Source organism: Haematobia irritans, chromosome 1 (assembly GCF_050003625.1).
Source record: "Haematobia irritans isolate KBUSLIRL chromosome 1, ASM5000362v1, whole genome shotgun sequence".
Taxonomy (NCBI): Eukaryota; Metazoa; Arthropoda; class Insecta; order Diptera; family Muscidae; genus Haematobia; species Haematobia irritans.
Window position 1 is genome coordinate 16,270,410 of NC_134397.1, and position 15,740 is coordinate 16,286,149.

Genomic DNA, 15,740 nt, shown 5'->3' on the forward strand with positions numbered 1-15,740 from the left:
ATTTATAGCATTGCTAACACCAAAGTTGAAAAAATCTGTTCGTATTGCGGCCGATTCACCGCGCACGCCAGCAATGTCTGGTATGCGGGATTTGTTAAGAACTCCAAAAGCAGCACAAAAAACCCCACAATTTGCAGGAATACGTGATTTGGTGCGTACGCCTAAAGAGACCCGAACTGAAACCGAAGAAGAAGAAATCGAAAAGCTACAAGATGTTCAAGAACTTGTTATGACCCCAAAGGCCGTGTCTAATACCAAAGAAATGGTATATGATGAGGAACAAAAAGATCTTGGAGGAGGGGTGGAGGAAAATATGGCAGCGAAAATTGAACATAACGAAAGCATTGCAATAAAATCTGAAGACAATATTGATAATGTCATGCCCAAAGACAAGCCTGAAATGCTTGAAATTCCAAAAGTAAGTAATACTCCCGTTTCTAGTTGTGCTAAAGAGCTTTTGGATACCACAAAAGAGGTAAATGTCAAAGATGTAGATATTGTCGATAACGAAGTGGAAATGGAAAAAACATCTGAAGAAGATCTGTGCCAACTTCAAGGTGTTAAGGAGCTGTTGAAAACTCCAAAAGGGGCCAGCACTCCTCGCCTTGGAGGATTGCGAGAAATGATGGAAACTCCCAAATTAAGCGCTACTCCGGCTATCAGTGGAGTGAAAGAGCTTATGGAGGAAACACCTACCAAAGCGGATGTAAATATCGAAACTTTGCAGAGCCGCCATACAATTGCATCTGCTACGACAGAAATGGAAGTTCTTACAGGGGTCAAAGAATTATTGAATACACCGAAATCTTGCAAAACTCCTCATTTTAAAGGTATGCGTGAACTTCTGCAAACTCCAAAACTTTCTTCTACACCTGTTTTAGCTGGGGTTAAAGAACTGCTAGATGATTCCCAACAAATGACAACAAATGAAGAAACTGTAAATCCTACACAACTAGAGACATCACCTGAAGAGGCCAAAGTGAAGGAGGAAGATCTAAAAGGCTTAAAGGAATTGATGAACACTCCAAAGGCTCCCGGTACTCCGCGTTTTGAGGGTATGAGAAAATTATTACAAACCCCTAAAGTAAGCACAACGCCAACCTTGGGAGGAGTAAAGGAACTCTTGGATACACCTAAACCAGAAACGATTGATATTAAAAGTGAAGAAAGTAGTGCTGATACAGCCACTAACCAGCCAAAAACCCCTCTTTTTGAAGGTATGCGTGAACTTATGAAAACTCCTAAAGTTAGCACATCACCTGCTTTAGGCGGCGTTCAAGAACTTTTAGAAACTCCCAAACAAGCAATTGAAGAAAGCAATGACTCTGAAGAAGAGGAAAATGATAAGGACCTTAAAGGTGTAAAAGAATTGATGAATACTCCAAAGGTACAAGGCACTCCACGATTTGAGGGAATGCGTAATTTATTGCAAACACCTAAACAAAGATCAACTCCCACTTTAGGGGGTGTCAAAGAACTCTTAGATACTCCGAAACAAGAGGCAAATATTGTTGAGAGTGAAGATAGTAATACCGCAGACACCACACCAACAACTCCTCACTTCAAAGGTATGCGCGAACTTATGAAAACTCCTAAAGTTAGCTCTACACCTGCTCTAGGCGGAGTAAAAGAACTTTTGGAAACTCCCGTTCAAGCAATCGATGAAAATATGGCAGAAGAAGAAAACTCTGACAATGAAAAAGAGGAAAAAGTTTGCAATCTTAGAGGTGTAAGGGAATTGCTTAACACCCCAACATCTTGTGCCACACCACGTTTCAGTGGCATGCGAGAACTCATGAGGACACCCAAAGTCTGCTCATCACCAACACTGGGCGGTGTAAAGGAACTTTTGGAATTTTCGGAAGATGAACACAAGGCCGATTTCCCCACAACATCTTCGACAGAAGAAGCCCATAAAGAATTGAAGGGCGTTAAAGAGTTGATGAATACCCCAAAACGTTGTAGTACGCCACGTTTGAAGGGTTTGCGTGAACTAATGCAAACTCCCAAGATGACTTCAACGCCCGTTTTAGGGGGACTCAAAGAATTGATGGACACCCCTAAGCCAACGGATGAAGAGGAAAACCTAGACAAGTTTCTTAAAACACCAACAGCTAAAAATATTATGATACCTACTTTACCATCGAGTGCCATAATTGAAAAGCGTGAGGATTCCGTAGAAATGGTGCATTCCACAGAGTATGATCTGAATGACTCGAATGATGCAAGTTCTGCACCATTGGGCGATCTATTTAAAACTCCTGTGGCTACGGGTTTTGTGGAACGTATAACAGCCTCCTATTATGGCGAGCAAGATGAAGTTGAGGAACAACAGCCGGGGAGACAAAATCCCTCCGATACCGGCAATCAAACACCTTTGCGAAAAGGTTTACAACGTAAATCTTTGCTACTAAATACACCTAAATTTCAATCGCCTTTTACAGCTGCAGAGATATTATCCGATTTATCGAAATCTGAAGTAGAAGATTGGGTTGGGAAAATTGATCCCTTGCAGCAAACATTAAACATGGAGGAAGCAGAAGGTGCAGACACCAGTTTAGCGGAATTGAATGAAACTAAACCAAAGGCTAGTTTAGATCAGTCAAGCAATGAATCGCTATCCGTTGTTCCCGAAACATGTAGCAAAACAACAGCTGTCAATACCTCTGAGGCAATGATTAATTTAAGCTCGAATGATGGTACTGCATCGAAGGATCCTCTTGCTATAACAGCTTCAAAAAGCACAAATGTGATAAAGCGGCCTCGGACACCTGTGGATATTGAGGCCGATATAAGTGGGATTAATTTATTGGATCAGACTGGAGAATCGGCATTGGATGGTTCTTTGCTAGTTAGCGATGACGATGATGAAGAGCACGAAGATGGCGAAAAGTCAGCCAATGAAACTTTAAATGAACCTATTAGCAGCGATGTCGAGGAAGATCACAACAATACATTGTGTGATTATGGTAATGATTTGTCCCAATCTTTGCTTGTCAGTGATACAGAAGATAACGAAAATGAACCAACTGAAGATTCGGAAAATATCCACAATAAAGAGGAAACTGCTGAAACTCCAATGTCGAATTCTCCTAAACAAGGTGTTGTTGCAGATGAAAGCTTACCTTCATCCCTTGAAACTCAAATAAAACCATCAGAGAAATTAGCCAAGGCATCTAGTATAGAATGTGAAGACATATTCCTGGATGATTCAGTTGATGATCAAATAGAAGAAATTCACAAAATCGAAACTAAAGATCAAGAGACTTTGGGACAAGAGCAAATCGAAGTAACTCCATCCCATTCAACAAATACCGGCCAAGAATGTGAAGATATATTCATGGATGATTCTGTAGTTAGCGATAGCATCGAAAGCCAAAATGATAATAACAACAAGTCTGTTACTGGTTCATTTGGCGATGTTATGGTAGAAACGGTTTCGTCAAGTCATGCGGATGTTGAAATTGTAGCTGCACCATTAAAGGAAGAAGAAAATGTTATTACATCATCGTCAGTGGAAGAGCCAACGGAAGAATGTATTGATACTACAATACAAGAGCCCAAACCCGACGAGGAAACAAAACAAGTTGTTTCACTAGATACCTCCGAGAACCCTAGCGAACCTGAAGATACTTGTACCGCTAAAGAAATTACTAATTCTGAGTCTATAGCTGAAAATGAAGCAATAACTAGCGAAACTGTAGCAGAGAAATCTGCTGAAGACACCCAAATAGTTGAGAAAAATGAAATTAAAACAACAGTTGAAAAAGAATCACCGACTATTGAAACTGCAGTGGAGACATCTGATAAGGATTCCGAAGAAGGAAGGAATGTTCTAGAGACCACTGAAATTGCGCTTAATACAACATCAACAGATAAAGAAGTACATGAAGAAGGTAAGGCATCAGATCAAATAGAGGATACACAAACAGAAATTCCCACCCAATCAGAAAATTCTGCAGAAACCGAACAAAGAGAGGTGCCAATGGACGCAGAGAATTCATCGGCTAAAATTGCCCAAGAAGATGAAATTGAAACTGCTTCAAGTACCCTTAAGACTGTGACGTCAGAGAAAATTGAAACTGCTGATATTATGGAAGAAGATAAATCAGCGGAGCAAGTAACTGAAAGCAAAGTTACACTTTCTCCAAAACCAATTGAAATTCTTGAAAATGATGAGAAATTGCTAGAAGAAAAAACGGAAAGAGATACTGGAGTTTCTGAGGATTCAAAACTCCTCGATCAAGTTGAAATGTCCGTTGTCGAAACAGAAGAAATCTTACCTCTTGTATCTGAAGATAATGACGGAGCCAAAACAACTGATGATGTTCAATCCACAACGCAGGAGGTTGTATCGGAAGACATAGTAGAAACTCTGGTGTTAGAATCTAGTATTCAAAAGGATGCTGATTCTATAGATGAAAATAAAAACCCAGAAGAAGTTTTGAGTCATACAGAATTACCGGAAGTTTCTGAAACCTCTATACAAGTATCTAACGAAAAAGAACAAATGGAGGAAATATCGGAGACTGAAGAGGAGGTTACTACAACAGGTAATAAGACCATTGCGGAAGAAGCTACAATTTCATCTGAACAAAATATTATGGTAGATGAAGCATGTGCGAATGTAGTCATTGATAAGCCCAATCGTGAAGATTCTAACGCTGACCAAAGTAATGAGAAAGCTCCTTTGGAAATACCAGCAGATGAAGAAATTTCAAAGGCAAACATTGAGCCTACTAATGTGGAGGAGGCCGAAGAAATTTCCTCACTAAGCGATGAGAAAGAACAATCTTCCGAAAAATCTTTGAATGTAACCAAAGAGGATTCTTGTATTGTTGAGGCTGATGTCCAACAAGATGCTCCAACCACTATAGAAGTTGAAGGCAACTCAGTTCCGATTCTTAGCTTATCATCCCCAAAAACTGTGCCCCATTCATCTTCGAAATCCGACGAATCTGAAAAAAATATTGATCAACAGGAACATCAAAAAGAACAAAATACCACAATTTCGTCTTCGAAAGACCCGAATGAAGTTGAAAATTTGGACGATGAAAATTCAAGTAGTGTAAATAAGGTCAGCAGTAGCACGGTTGAAAGCTCAACTAAATCAGACCTAGAATTGCCATCCAAACCTGTGAAAGAAGATAAAGAAAAGGTTGAGGCAGTATCAAAAAGCTCAGTTGAGATTACGACTCCATCGGAAATTTCAGAGACTGTGCAAACCTACAACATTGAAGTCACAATTAAAGACAAACCCGATGAAATACCAACAGAAACCGCTTCCAATATCAAGACTGACGAAATTGTCAAGAGATATGATATGGAAGTAAAAATCGAAGATATTACCGATGAAAAACCAAAGGACGTCGGTGAGAAACGACAGGAAGAGGTTAAACCTAAAAAACGTTCTTCTCGCAAAGGCTCGCAGTCAAGTCTTTGTTCTGATGATGGTATTGCTGAGTTACCAAAATCAAGTTACCAAAATCGCAGAGGCTCTAAAACCGAAGAAGAAGAAATTTCTTCCAAATCGGTTGAGGAATTACCTACCGTTAGTGAGGAACACGATGGCCAAGAGGAAACAAAGACGATAGAAGAGAAAGTATCAGATAATGAAGTTCAACAAACGCCAGAACTAGATGAAGGACCAGATAATTTATTGCAAACAACAGAAGATGAAGTAATAAAGGAAACATCTGCTACGAGCATAGATCAGCAATGTGAGCCTACAACTAAAGAACAATCCGAAAGCCCAAAGGCAACAAATCAAAAGCAGGAGTCTGTAGCAAAAACAGAAATTGATTCTAAAGAAACGACTAAGGAAGCTGAATCACCTTTTAAAGATGAGCCTGGAAAAACTTGTGTGGTTACTGGTGAAGATGAGCTTTCTGAGATTACACCTAGTGAACAATGCGAAAGTGGACTGGAGGAGTCTACAGCTCAAACAGAAATAGAATCTAAAGAAATGGTTAAGAAAACAGAAGCCTCGGTTAAAGATGTTAGCGATGAGGACCAAACAGAGAAAGCTGCTAAACCCGAAGAAGAGCCCCACGTAACGACGCTACAACGACGTACTCGTAGAAATGCTAGCCAAGATTCAAATCACGAGGATATCACAGCACATTCTCAAAGTACAATAGATGAAACAAATAAATTGGAGAAAATTGAAAAAGTTGTCCATGTTGAAGATGATCATTCGGAAAAGGAAAGTGGAACTCAGCAAGATATTGCCGAAATCTCAAAGAAAGAAGAAAATGAGAAAGATACGCTATTGCCTACAAATAAGCGTGGTAAGCGTAAGGCTAGCCAAGATACCAGTGATGATGTAGAGTCTGAAGAGAAACGTGACGTAGAAAAGATTGATGAAGTTCCCACCGAACAAGATATTCCCCAATCAAGTTGTGTTGAAAGCGAGCCATTAAATAAACGTAGTCGAAAGGCTAGTCAAGATTCCAATCAACGTGAAGATGCTGCTATAGCACCAAAATCTGTTCGTTTCAATCCGGATGATAATGTGCTTTTGTATAAAATAGACGAAGCTATATTACCTACAGAAGAAATTGCCAGTGATGCAATTGTAAAACAAGCAAGCGAAACAAAATCAGCAAGTAAAACTATCGCAAAACGTGGTCGCCGAAAACCTAGTCAAGATTCGAATCTTGGTGATGAAATGGAAAAATCGGAAGAGAATGACTCATCTAAAGTCGATGTTAACGAAGAATCCAATGTTAAAATAGAATCTATCCGTGCGAGACGTGGTCGCCGCAAGGCTAGCCAAGATTCAGATAATGAAGATATCGCAACCAAAAAGTCAGGGCGTTCAAAATCCAACGAGAAAAAACCTACAGATCTGGATAAAATTGAAGAAATACCTCAACAAGAGGTCAGCAAATCTTCAGAGGAAAGTGCTCAAGTGAATGCATTAAAAGAATCTGATGATGACAATAACACTAAAGAACCTCCTGTAGATAAACTTTCTGCTGAAGAAAAAGGAGACAATGAAGCTATCGCTGAAAGCTCCTTGTCAACAGATCAACATTCGGTTACGGATGAAACGAAAGAAACTAATAAGGAACACGAAAATATTACAGTAGCTAAAAAAGAATCAGCAAATCAAGTCAGACGTGGTCGTCGAAAGGCTAGCCAAGATTCAGATCATGAAGATATTGCAACCAAAAAGTCAGGACGTTCAAAATCCAACGAGAAAAAACCAACAGATCTGGATAAAATTGAAGAAGTACCTCAACAAGAGGTCAGCAAATCTTCTGACGAAAGTGCTCAAGTGGCTGAATTAAAAGAATCTGATGATGTCAATACCACTGAAGAACCACCTGTAGATAAACTTTCTGGTGAAGAAAAAGAACAACACAATGAAGCTATCGCTGAAAGCTCCTTGTCAACAGATCAACATTCGGTTACGGATGAAACGAAAGAAACTAATAAGGAACACGAAAATATTACAGTAGCTAAAAAAGAATCAGCAAGTCAAGTCAGACGTCGTCGAAAGGCTAGCCAAGATTCAGATCATGAAGATATTGCAACCAAAAAGTCAGGACGTTCAAAAACCAACGAGAAAAAACCAACAGATCTGGATAAAATTGAAGAAGTACCTCAACAAGAGGTCAGCAAATCTTCAGAGGAAAGTGTTCAAGTGGATGCATTAAAAAAATCTGATGATATCAATACCACTGAAGAACCTCCTGTAGATAAACTTTCTGCTGAAGAAACAGGAGACAATGAAGCTATCGCTGAAATCTCCTTGTCAACAGATCAACATTCGGTTACGGATGAAACGAAAGAAACTAATAAGGAACACGAAAATATTACAGTAGCTAAAAAAGAACCAGCAAGTCAAGTCAGACGTGGTCGTCGAAAGGCTAGCCAGGATTCAGATCATGATGATATCGCAACCAAAAAGTCAGGGCGTTCAAAATCCAACGAGAAAAAAACAATTGATATGGATAAAATTGAAGAAGTACCTCAACAAGAGGCCAGTAAATCTTCTGACGAAAGTGGTCAAGTGAATGCATTAAAAGAATCTGATGGTATCAGTACAACTGAAGAAGTTCCTTTAGATAAAATTTCTGCTGAAGAAAAAGGAGACAATGAAGTTATCGCTGAAAGCTCCTTGTCCTCAGTTCATCCGTCAGTTACGGATGAAACGAAAGAAACTAATAAGGAACACGAAAATATTACAGTAGCTAAAAAAGAACCAGCAATTCAAGTCAGACGTGGTCGTCGAAAGGCTAGCCAAGATTCAGATCATGAAGATATCACAACCAAAAAGTCAGGACGTTCAAAGTCCAACGAGAAAAAACCAATCGATCTGGATAAAATTGAAGAAGTACCTCAACAAGAGGCCAGTAAATCTTCTCACGAAAGTGGTCAAGTGAATGCATTAAAAGAATCTGATGGTATCAGTACCACTGAAGAAGTTCCTTTAGATAAATTTTCTGCTGAAGAAAAAGGAGGCAATGAAGCTATCGCTGAAAGCTCCTTCTCAACAGATCAACCGTCAGTTACGGATGAAACGAAAGAAACAAATAAGGAACACGAAAATATTACAGCAGCTAAAAAGGAACCAGCAAGTCAAGTCAGACGTGGTCGTCGAAAGGCTAGCCAAGATTCAGATCATGAAGATATGATAGCCAAAAAATCAGGACGTTCAAAATCCAACGAGAAAAAACCAACAGATCTGGATAAAATTGAAGAAGTACCTCAACAAGAGGCCAGCAAATCTTCTGAGGAAAGTGCTCAAGTGGATGCATTAAAAGAATCTGATGGTATCAGTACCACTGAAGAACTTCCTTTAGATAAAATTTCTGCTGAAGAAAAAGGAGACAATGAAGCTATCGCTGAATGCTCCTTGTCCTCAGTTCAACCGTCAGTTACGGATGAAACGAAAGAAACAAATAAGGAGCACGAAAATATTACATCAGCTAAAAAGGAACCAGCAAGTCAAGTCAGACGTGGTCGTCGAAAGGCTAGCCAAGATTCAGATCATGAAGATATGATAGCCAAAAAATCAGGACGTTCAAAATCCAATGAGAAAAATCCAATTGATTTGGATAAAATCGAAGAAGTACCTCAAACAGAGGCTAGCGAATCTTCTGAGGAAAGTGCTAAAGTCCAAGTGGATGCATTAAAAGAATCTGATGATATCAATACCACTGAAGAACCACCTCTAGATAAACTTTCTGGTGAAGAAAAAGAACAACACAATGAAGCCATAGCGGATGAAACGAAAGAAACTAATAAGGAACACGAAAATATTAGAGTAGCTAAAAAAGAACCAGCAAGCCAAGCCAAACGAGGCCGACGAAAGGCTAGCCAAGATTCTAATCATGGTGATGAAACGGTGTCTTCGCGAAAGAGAGGTCGTACAAAATCCCAAAGCAATAATGATTTGGAGAAAATCCCCGAAGCTTCTGTACCTTCTGCACAAAGCGAAGAACATTTAGATAAAATTGAAGAAATACCACAATTAATTGCTAGCGAAAACCCAGAGGGAATGTCTCAAAAGGATTTATCAAAAGAACCTGGAAAATCAAATGATGACGCTGCAGAGACTCATCTAGAGGAACCTCCAGTTGAACACATTGAAACTACCGCTGAGAGTTCTTCATCTGTTGATGAATCGAAACAAACAAATGAGGAACACCACCAAGGTACTGAGGTAACAAAGAAAGAACCTGCAAATCAGGGCAGGCGTGGTCGTCGAAAGGCTAGCCAGGATTCTAATCATGGTGATGAAATTACCACTACACGAAAGACAGCTCGTGCCAAATCTCAAACAAAACAATCTGGTTTAGAACAAATTAAAGAAATGCCTGGCTCTTCTTCCCAAAATGAAGAACCAATTGCGGAAGTTCTGGGCGGCAGTAAAAATGACGTGCGACTTCTGAAAATGGAAAAGTCAGCGGAGAGTACCTCAAAAGATGAAGCAACCGAAGAGCAGCCTATAAGTAGACGAGGTCGACAACACCACCATGAGGTCAAAAGCAATACAGCTACAACAAACACAAGAAGAGGAGGTCGTAAGAAAGTTGATCCCAAACATGATGATGAACACCAAGGTGAAGATGTTCAAAAAAGTGAAGAACATGTTCCGACAGAACGTGATGCAAAGGACCTTGAAAATAAACATACTGAAGATACTGATGCTGCTATAGCAACAAACACAAGAAGAGGTGGTCGTAAGAAAGCTGATGCCAAACATGACAATGGACACCAAGGCGAAGATGTTCAAAAAAGTGAAGAACATCTTCCCACAGAAAGTGATGCAAAAGACATTGAAAGTAAACCTAGTGAAGATACTAAACCTGAGCCTGAAGCTGAACACACAGAACATACACGAAAAGGTGCACGTCGGAAGGGTAAACTTGATACACAGCACACAGAAGAAACAGAACATGCAGAAATTGTCGAACCATCGAAGGGAAGAGGTCGCCGCAAAGCCCATACAGAAATCGATAGCAGCTCAAAACCTACTAGGCGACAACGTGGTATTAGTACGACAGAAGATGATCATTGTGCACATGGAGGAGACGAGCAAAATGCCGCAAAGATCGAAAAGGAGGAAGAAAAAGAACACGTGGTGGAAGAAGAATCGCCCAAAAAAGATGTGGAACAAAAGGACCCTGTGATTCCAAGTCATGATAGCGAAACAATCGAGAGCAAATCAGACAATAAAAGGAAAAGGGGACGAAAGGTCCATGATGAACATGAAGAGAACCCGAAGACTGCCACCGAAAAAACACCAACAGAAGCTGAAAATGTCAAAGATGATCATAAATCGGAATCTAGTAGGGGCACAGGTAGAACGGCTCGCACGAAACATGACGACCACCATGATGAAAAAACCACAACATCAAGATCGAAACGAGGTCGAAAACTTCACGAAGAAGAAGAAACAGTCGGTCATGGTGAAACACTTTCAAGTCCTGAAAAACCAAAACCTGTACGAGGTACTGGTAGAAGTGCTCGTTCCAAAGTCAACGAGAACGAAATGGTTCAACATGAGGATGAACACCATGATGAAAAAGTATCAGGAAGATTAAGACGAGGTCGAAAAGCCCAAGAAGACCACGATCATGCTACAGACAAGACGGATCAAGTTGAGGATAAAGAACAACAGCATCATGAAGGAGAAGAAGATGAACATCACGATGTAAAGGTAACAACGAAAACAAAACGAGGACGCAAGGCCCCCTTGGAACATGCTGCACAAGAACAAGAAGAAGAAACTGCTGTTCATAATAATGAATCTGAGGTCAAAGCAGAAGAAATGAAATCAACTGAAGTTGCAGAACAACAAACCAGTCCCGAAAAAGTCAAGGCCCCGAAAGCAGCAGCAAGATCTAAACGTGGAAGGAAAGTAGCTGCTGAAGACGAGGTACGAAGTGAGGAAACAACAGAAGAAAGTCCCTCTAAAAAACCAAATCTTGAAAAAGCCGACAAAGAAACCGAGGGAGTGGAGGATGATCATGCGAATAAAGAAAAAGTTAAACCTACGCGTGGAACTAGCCGTAATGTGCGTGGAAAACACGAAGATGATCATCACGAGGACCATGATGAAACAAAAGCGCCTGGTGGCAGCAAGAGAAAAGCAGTTTCAAAACAAGTTCCTGCAGGCCGAAGACGTGCTGCGGCGAATAGGAAACAAGATATTCATGAAGATGATCATGATTCCGAAGAATTGCACGAAGTGCCAAGTGGTAAAGAGCAAACTGATGAACAACTTCCAGAGTCTTCGTCCACCATGGAACATACGGCAAAATCACGTCGACGTAAAGAATCGCACACCGAAAAAGAAGATCATCCTCAAACCGATAGTGCAGAGCCTACAACGCCACAACGTCAACAATCGACAAATGACAAACTGCCTAAAGAAACCCCTGAATCTGAAAAACGCACTCGTGATTTGCCCCAACGAAGAGCCGCAATAGCCCATCAAAGCTACGATGAGACATCGGATTCTGAAAAACCAGAAAAGAAGAAAAAGAAAACCGATTCTCCTCGCAAAGCAATAGAAACAATTAAACCGACAATAATAGAAACCATAAAGTCCAGTGATTCTTCGTCAGATCAATCCCCAGCTTTAACAACTACCAGGGGACGAACAAGAAAACCCACCGCTAGAGTACAGCAATTCTTAGAAGAAGAGCGGGCCAAAAATGAGTCGCCTAAAAAGCGTGTTGGAGCAACGGTAGCCACAGCTGCGGTTGATACACCTACAAAGCGCCCAGCAACTAAACGTGGAGCAAAGGCAAATGTTGCTGAAAACCCCTTGGAAACCACTTCGACACCAGATATTAATAAAGCGACGAGAGAAGAAGGAGAAAAACAACATGTACATGAATTGGAAGAAAGTCACCAAGAAATTGCTGAGAGTAATCAGATGGTCGATAACAAAACACCACCTGCAAAAGGTCGCAAAGGGGCACGAAAGGCCAAAGCCCAAGAAACAACTGAGGAGCCACCCGCGAAAAAATCGCCCGAAGAACTGGAGGCAGAAAAGAAATTGCCCACTATTCCAATTAGCGAAGAAAATAGTACTCCAGGTAGAACCACTGGAAGACGCAATGCAGCAGCTGCTGCAATAGCTAGAATAGAAGAAGATGCTATTGCCGCCGCCTCTATTGAGGACCCGAAAAAATCAAAAGCGAAGAAAACACCTGCTAAAGCGCCTCAATCTTTACCAGCAAAACGTGAGCATAGATTGGTATCTGCGTCAACAGTAGAGGGTGTAGAAGATTTGCAGCTGGCTGAAGAACCTGCGGAGGAAAAGAAGCCTGCAAAGAGAGGAGGTCGTAAAGCAGCTGCTGCTTCGACACCTTCCATTACCGATTCTCCAGCAGTTATACCCGCCAAAAGAAGTCGCAAAGGAAAGACGGCTACAATGGATCCATCAACTGAAACCATTGAAACTGAAGAGGCTAAGACAAGTCATGCCACCGCCAGAGGTCGCAAAAATGTTCATGATAAAACTGCAGCAACCGAAGAAAGTACTGAGCCCGAAACTGCCGAAAAAGCTGAAGAAGAACCAGCTGAAGTAGCGGCGACGACGACGACGACGACGACGACAAAACGTGCAACGCGAGTTCGTCGTAAATAAATTTAGTTCTTTTTTTATATAGATAAGTATTGATAAGATTTTACAGATAATTTAATCGTTTCGTTTTTTTATATATATATAAATATTTATGAAGATATGTTCGAGAACAAGGAAAATTTATAGTTTTTGTTCTATTTCTAATCTAATTGTCCTTTGGAAGTTATTTTCTGTTTTATATTAATTCATCATTCACTGTAAAATTGGTTAGTGCTGTGGAACCTTTAGTAAGAAAGCATTTTAGGTTAACACATTTTTGAAAGGAGGATTAGCTTCAATTAAACTTTCCTGTCATCTACTATAATTTTTCGTTTTTAGTATTTTTGCTTTGGCTATAAATGAAGAAAATGTTATCGATTTCGCTTTTTTTAAATTTGTTTTCATATTAAAAATAAATTGAAAAAGAACAAAATCTTTCTTTTATTACAAATAGTTTTTCCCTATCGTCGTATAAATATTAGTAGAGTATTACTTAAATGTAACACTTCAACAAAATTGGACCCGCGATAATTACATAATAAATATATATACAAAATAAATGTAAAGAATATTCTTTAATATAATTTTAAAATGATTTGTTTTATTCGTAGTAGTATAGACTGTGGACTAAAGTAGATTTTTTTTTGGCGCCGATCTATTCAAATCGTTTTTTGATAATCGAAAAAATTGACGAATCGTCGTCGTTAGTATTTTTGTAGGATTCGAAACAGACTCAAAAATAAGAATATAGGCGATATACTCTCCAATAGGTTTGGTTATAGCGACAGTGAGTTTTTACACTCAGACAATTCAGTCCATATTCCTCTCCAACTAAGAGGTAATTCATAAATAGAAATAAATTTTTGACAAAAATTTTCTATAGATATAAATTTTTGACAAAAATTTTCTATAGAAATACAATTTTGAAAAAAAAATCTATAGAAAATATAGAAAAATTTGACAAAATTTTCTATAGAAATTACATTTTGACAAAATTTTCTATAGAAATAAAATTTTGACAAAATTTTCTATAGAAATAAAATTTTGACAAAATTTTCTATAGAAATAACATTTTGACAAAATTTTCTATAGAAATAAAATTTTGACAAAATTTTCTATAGAAATAACATTTTGACAAAATTTTCTACAGAAATAAAATTTTGATAACATTTTCTATAGAAATGTAATTTTGACAAAATTTTCTATAGAAATAAAATTTTGACAAAATTTTCTATAGAAATTACATTTTGATAAAATTTTCTATAGAAATAAAATGTTCACAAAATTTTCTATAGAAATAAAATGTTAACAAAATATTCTATAGAAATAATATTTTGACAAAATTTTCTATAGAAATAAAATTTTGATAAATTTTTCTATAGAAATAAAATTTTGACAAAATTTTCTATAGAAATAAAATTTTGACAAAATTTTCTGTAGAAATAAAATTTTGACAAAATTCTATAGAAATTAATTACATTTTGACAAAATTTTCTATAGAAATAAAATTTTGACAAAATTTTCTATAGAAATAAAATTTTGACAAAATTTTCTATAGAAATAAAATTTTGACAAAATTTTCTATAGAAATAAAATTTTGACAAAAATTTCTATAGAAATAAAATTTTTTATAGAAATAAAATTTTGATAAAATTTTCTATAGAAAATATTCTATAGAAATGAAATTTTGACAAAATTTTCTATAGAAATAAAATGTTAACAAAATATTCTATAGAAATAAAATTTTGACAAAATTTTCTATAGAAATAAAAGTCTGACAAAATTGTCTATAGAAATAAAATTTTGACAAACTTTTCTATAGAAATAAAATTTTGACAAAATTTTCTATAGCAATAAAATTTTGACAACTTTTTTTTCTATAGCAATAAAATTTTTCCAAATTTTTTTCAATAGAAATACAATTTTTTCAAATAAATAAATTTTCTAGAAATAAAATTTTGCCAATTTTTTTTCTATAGAAATAAAATTTTGATAAATTTTTCTATAGAAATAAAATGTTGATAAATTATTCTATAGAAATAAAATTTTGACAAAATTTTCTATAGAAATAAAATTTTGACAAAATTTTCTGTAGAAATAAAATTTTGACAAAATTTTCTATAGACATAGAATTTTGACAAAATTTTCTATAGAAATAAAATTTTGACAATAAAATTTTGACAAAATTTTCTATAAAATAAAATTTTGACAAAATGTTTGATAGAAATAAAATTTTGACAACATTTTCTATAGAAATAAAATTTTGACAAAATTTTCTATAGAAATAAAATTTTGACAAAATTTTCTATAGAATTAAACTTTTGACAACATTTTCTATAGAAATAAAATTTTGACAAAATTTTCTATAGAAATAAAATTTTGACAAAATTTTCTATAGAAATAAAATTTTGACAAAATTTTCTATAGAAATAAAATTTTGACAAAATTTTCTATAGAAATAAAATTTTGACAAAATTTTCTATAGAAATAAAATTTTGACAAAATTTTCTATAGAAATAAAATTTTGACAAAATTTTCTATAGAAATAAAATTTTGACAAAATTTTCTATAGAAATAAAATTTTGACAAAATTTTCTATAGAAATAAAATTTTGACAAAATTTTCTATAGAAATAAAAGTTTGACAA

The 15,740-nt window shown here is 37.0% G+C and overlaps 1 protein-coding gene across 1 annotated transcript in view; it reads left to right on the forward strand.

The window, feature by feature from the left end:
• LOC142220346 (uncharacterized) overlaps positions 1–13,685 on the forward strand; it is a 28,547-nt gene extending 14,862 nt beyond the window's left edge. The window contains exon 8 of the mRNA XM_075289433.1: positions 9–13,685. Within this exon, the coding sequence (XP_075145548.1) occupies positions 9–13,117 (13,109 nt within the window). The 3' untranslated portion in view covers positions 13,118–13,685. The remainder of the gene's footprint in view (positions 1–8) is intronic.
• The last annotated feature ends 2,055 nt before the right edge of the window (positions 13,686–15,740 follow it).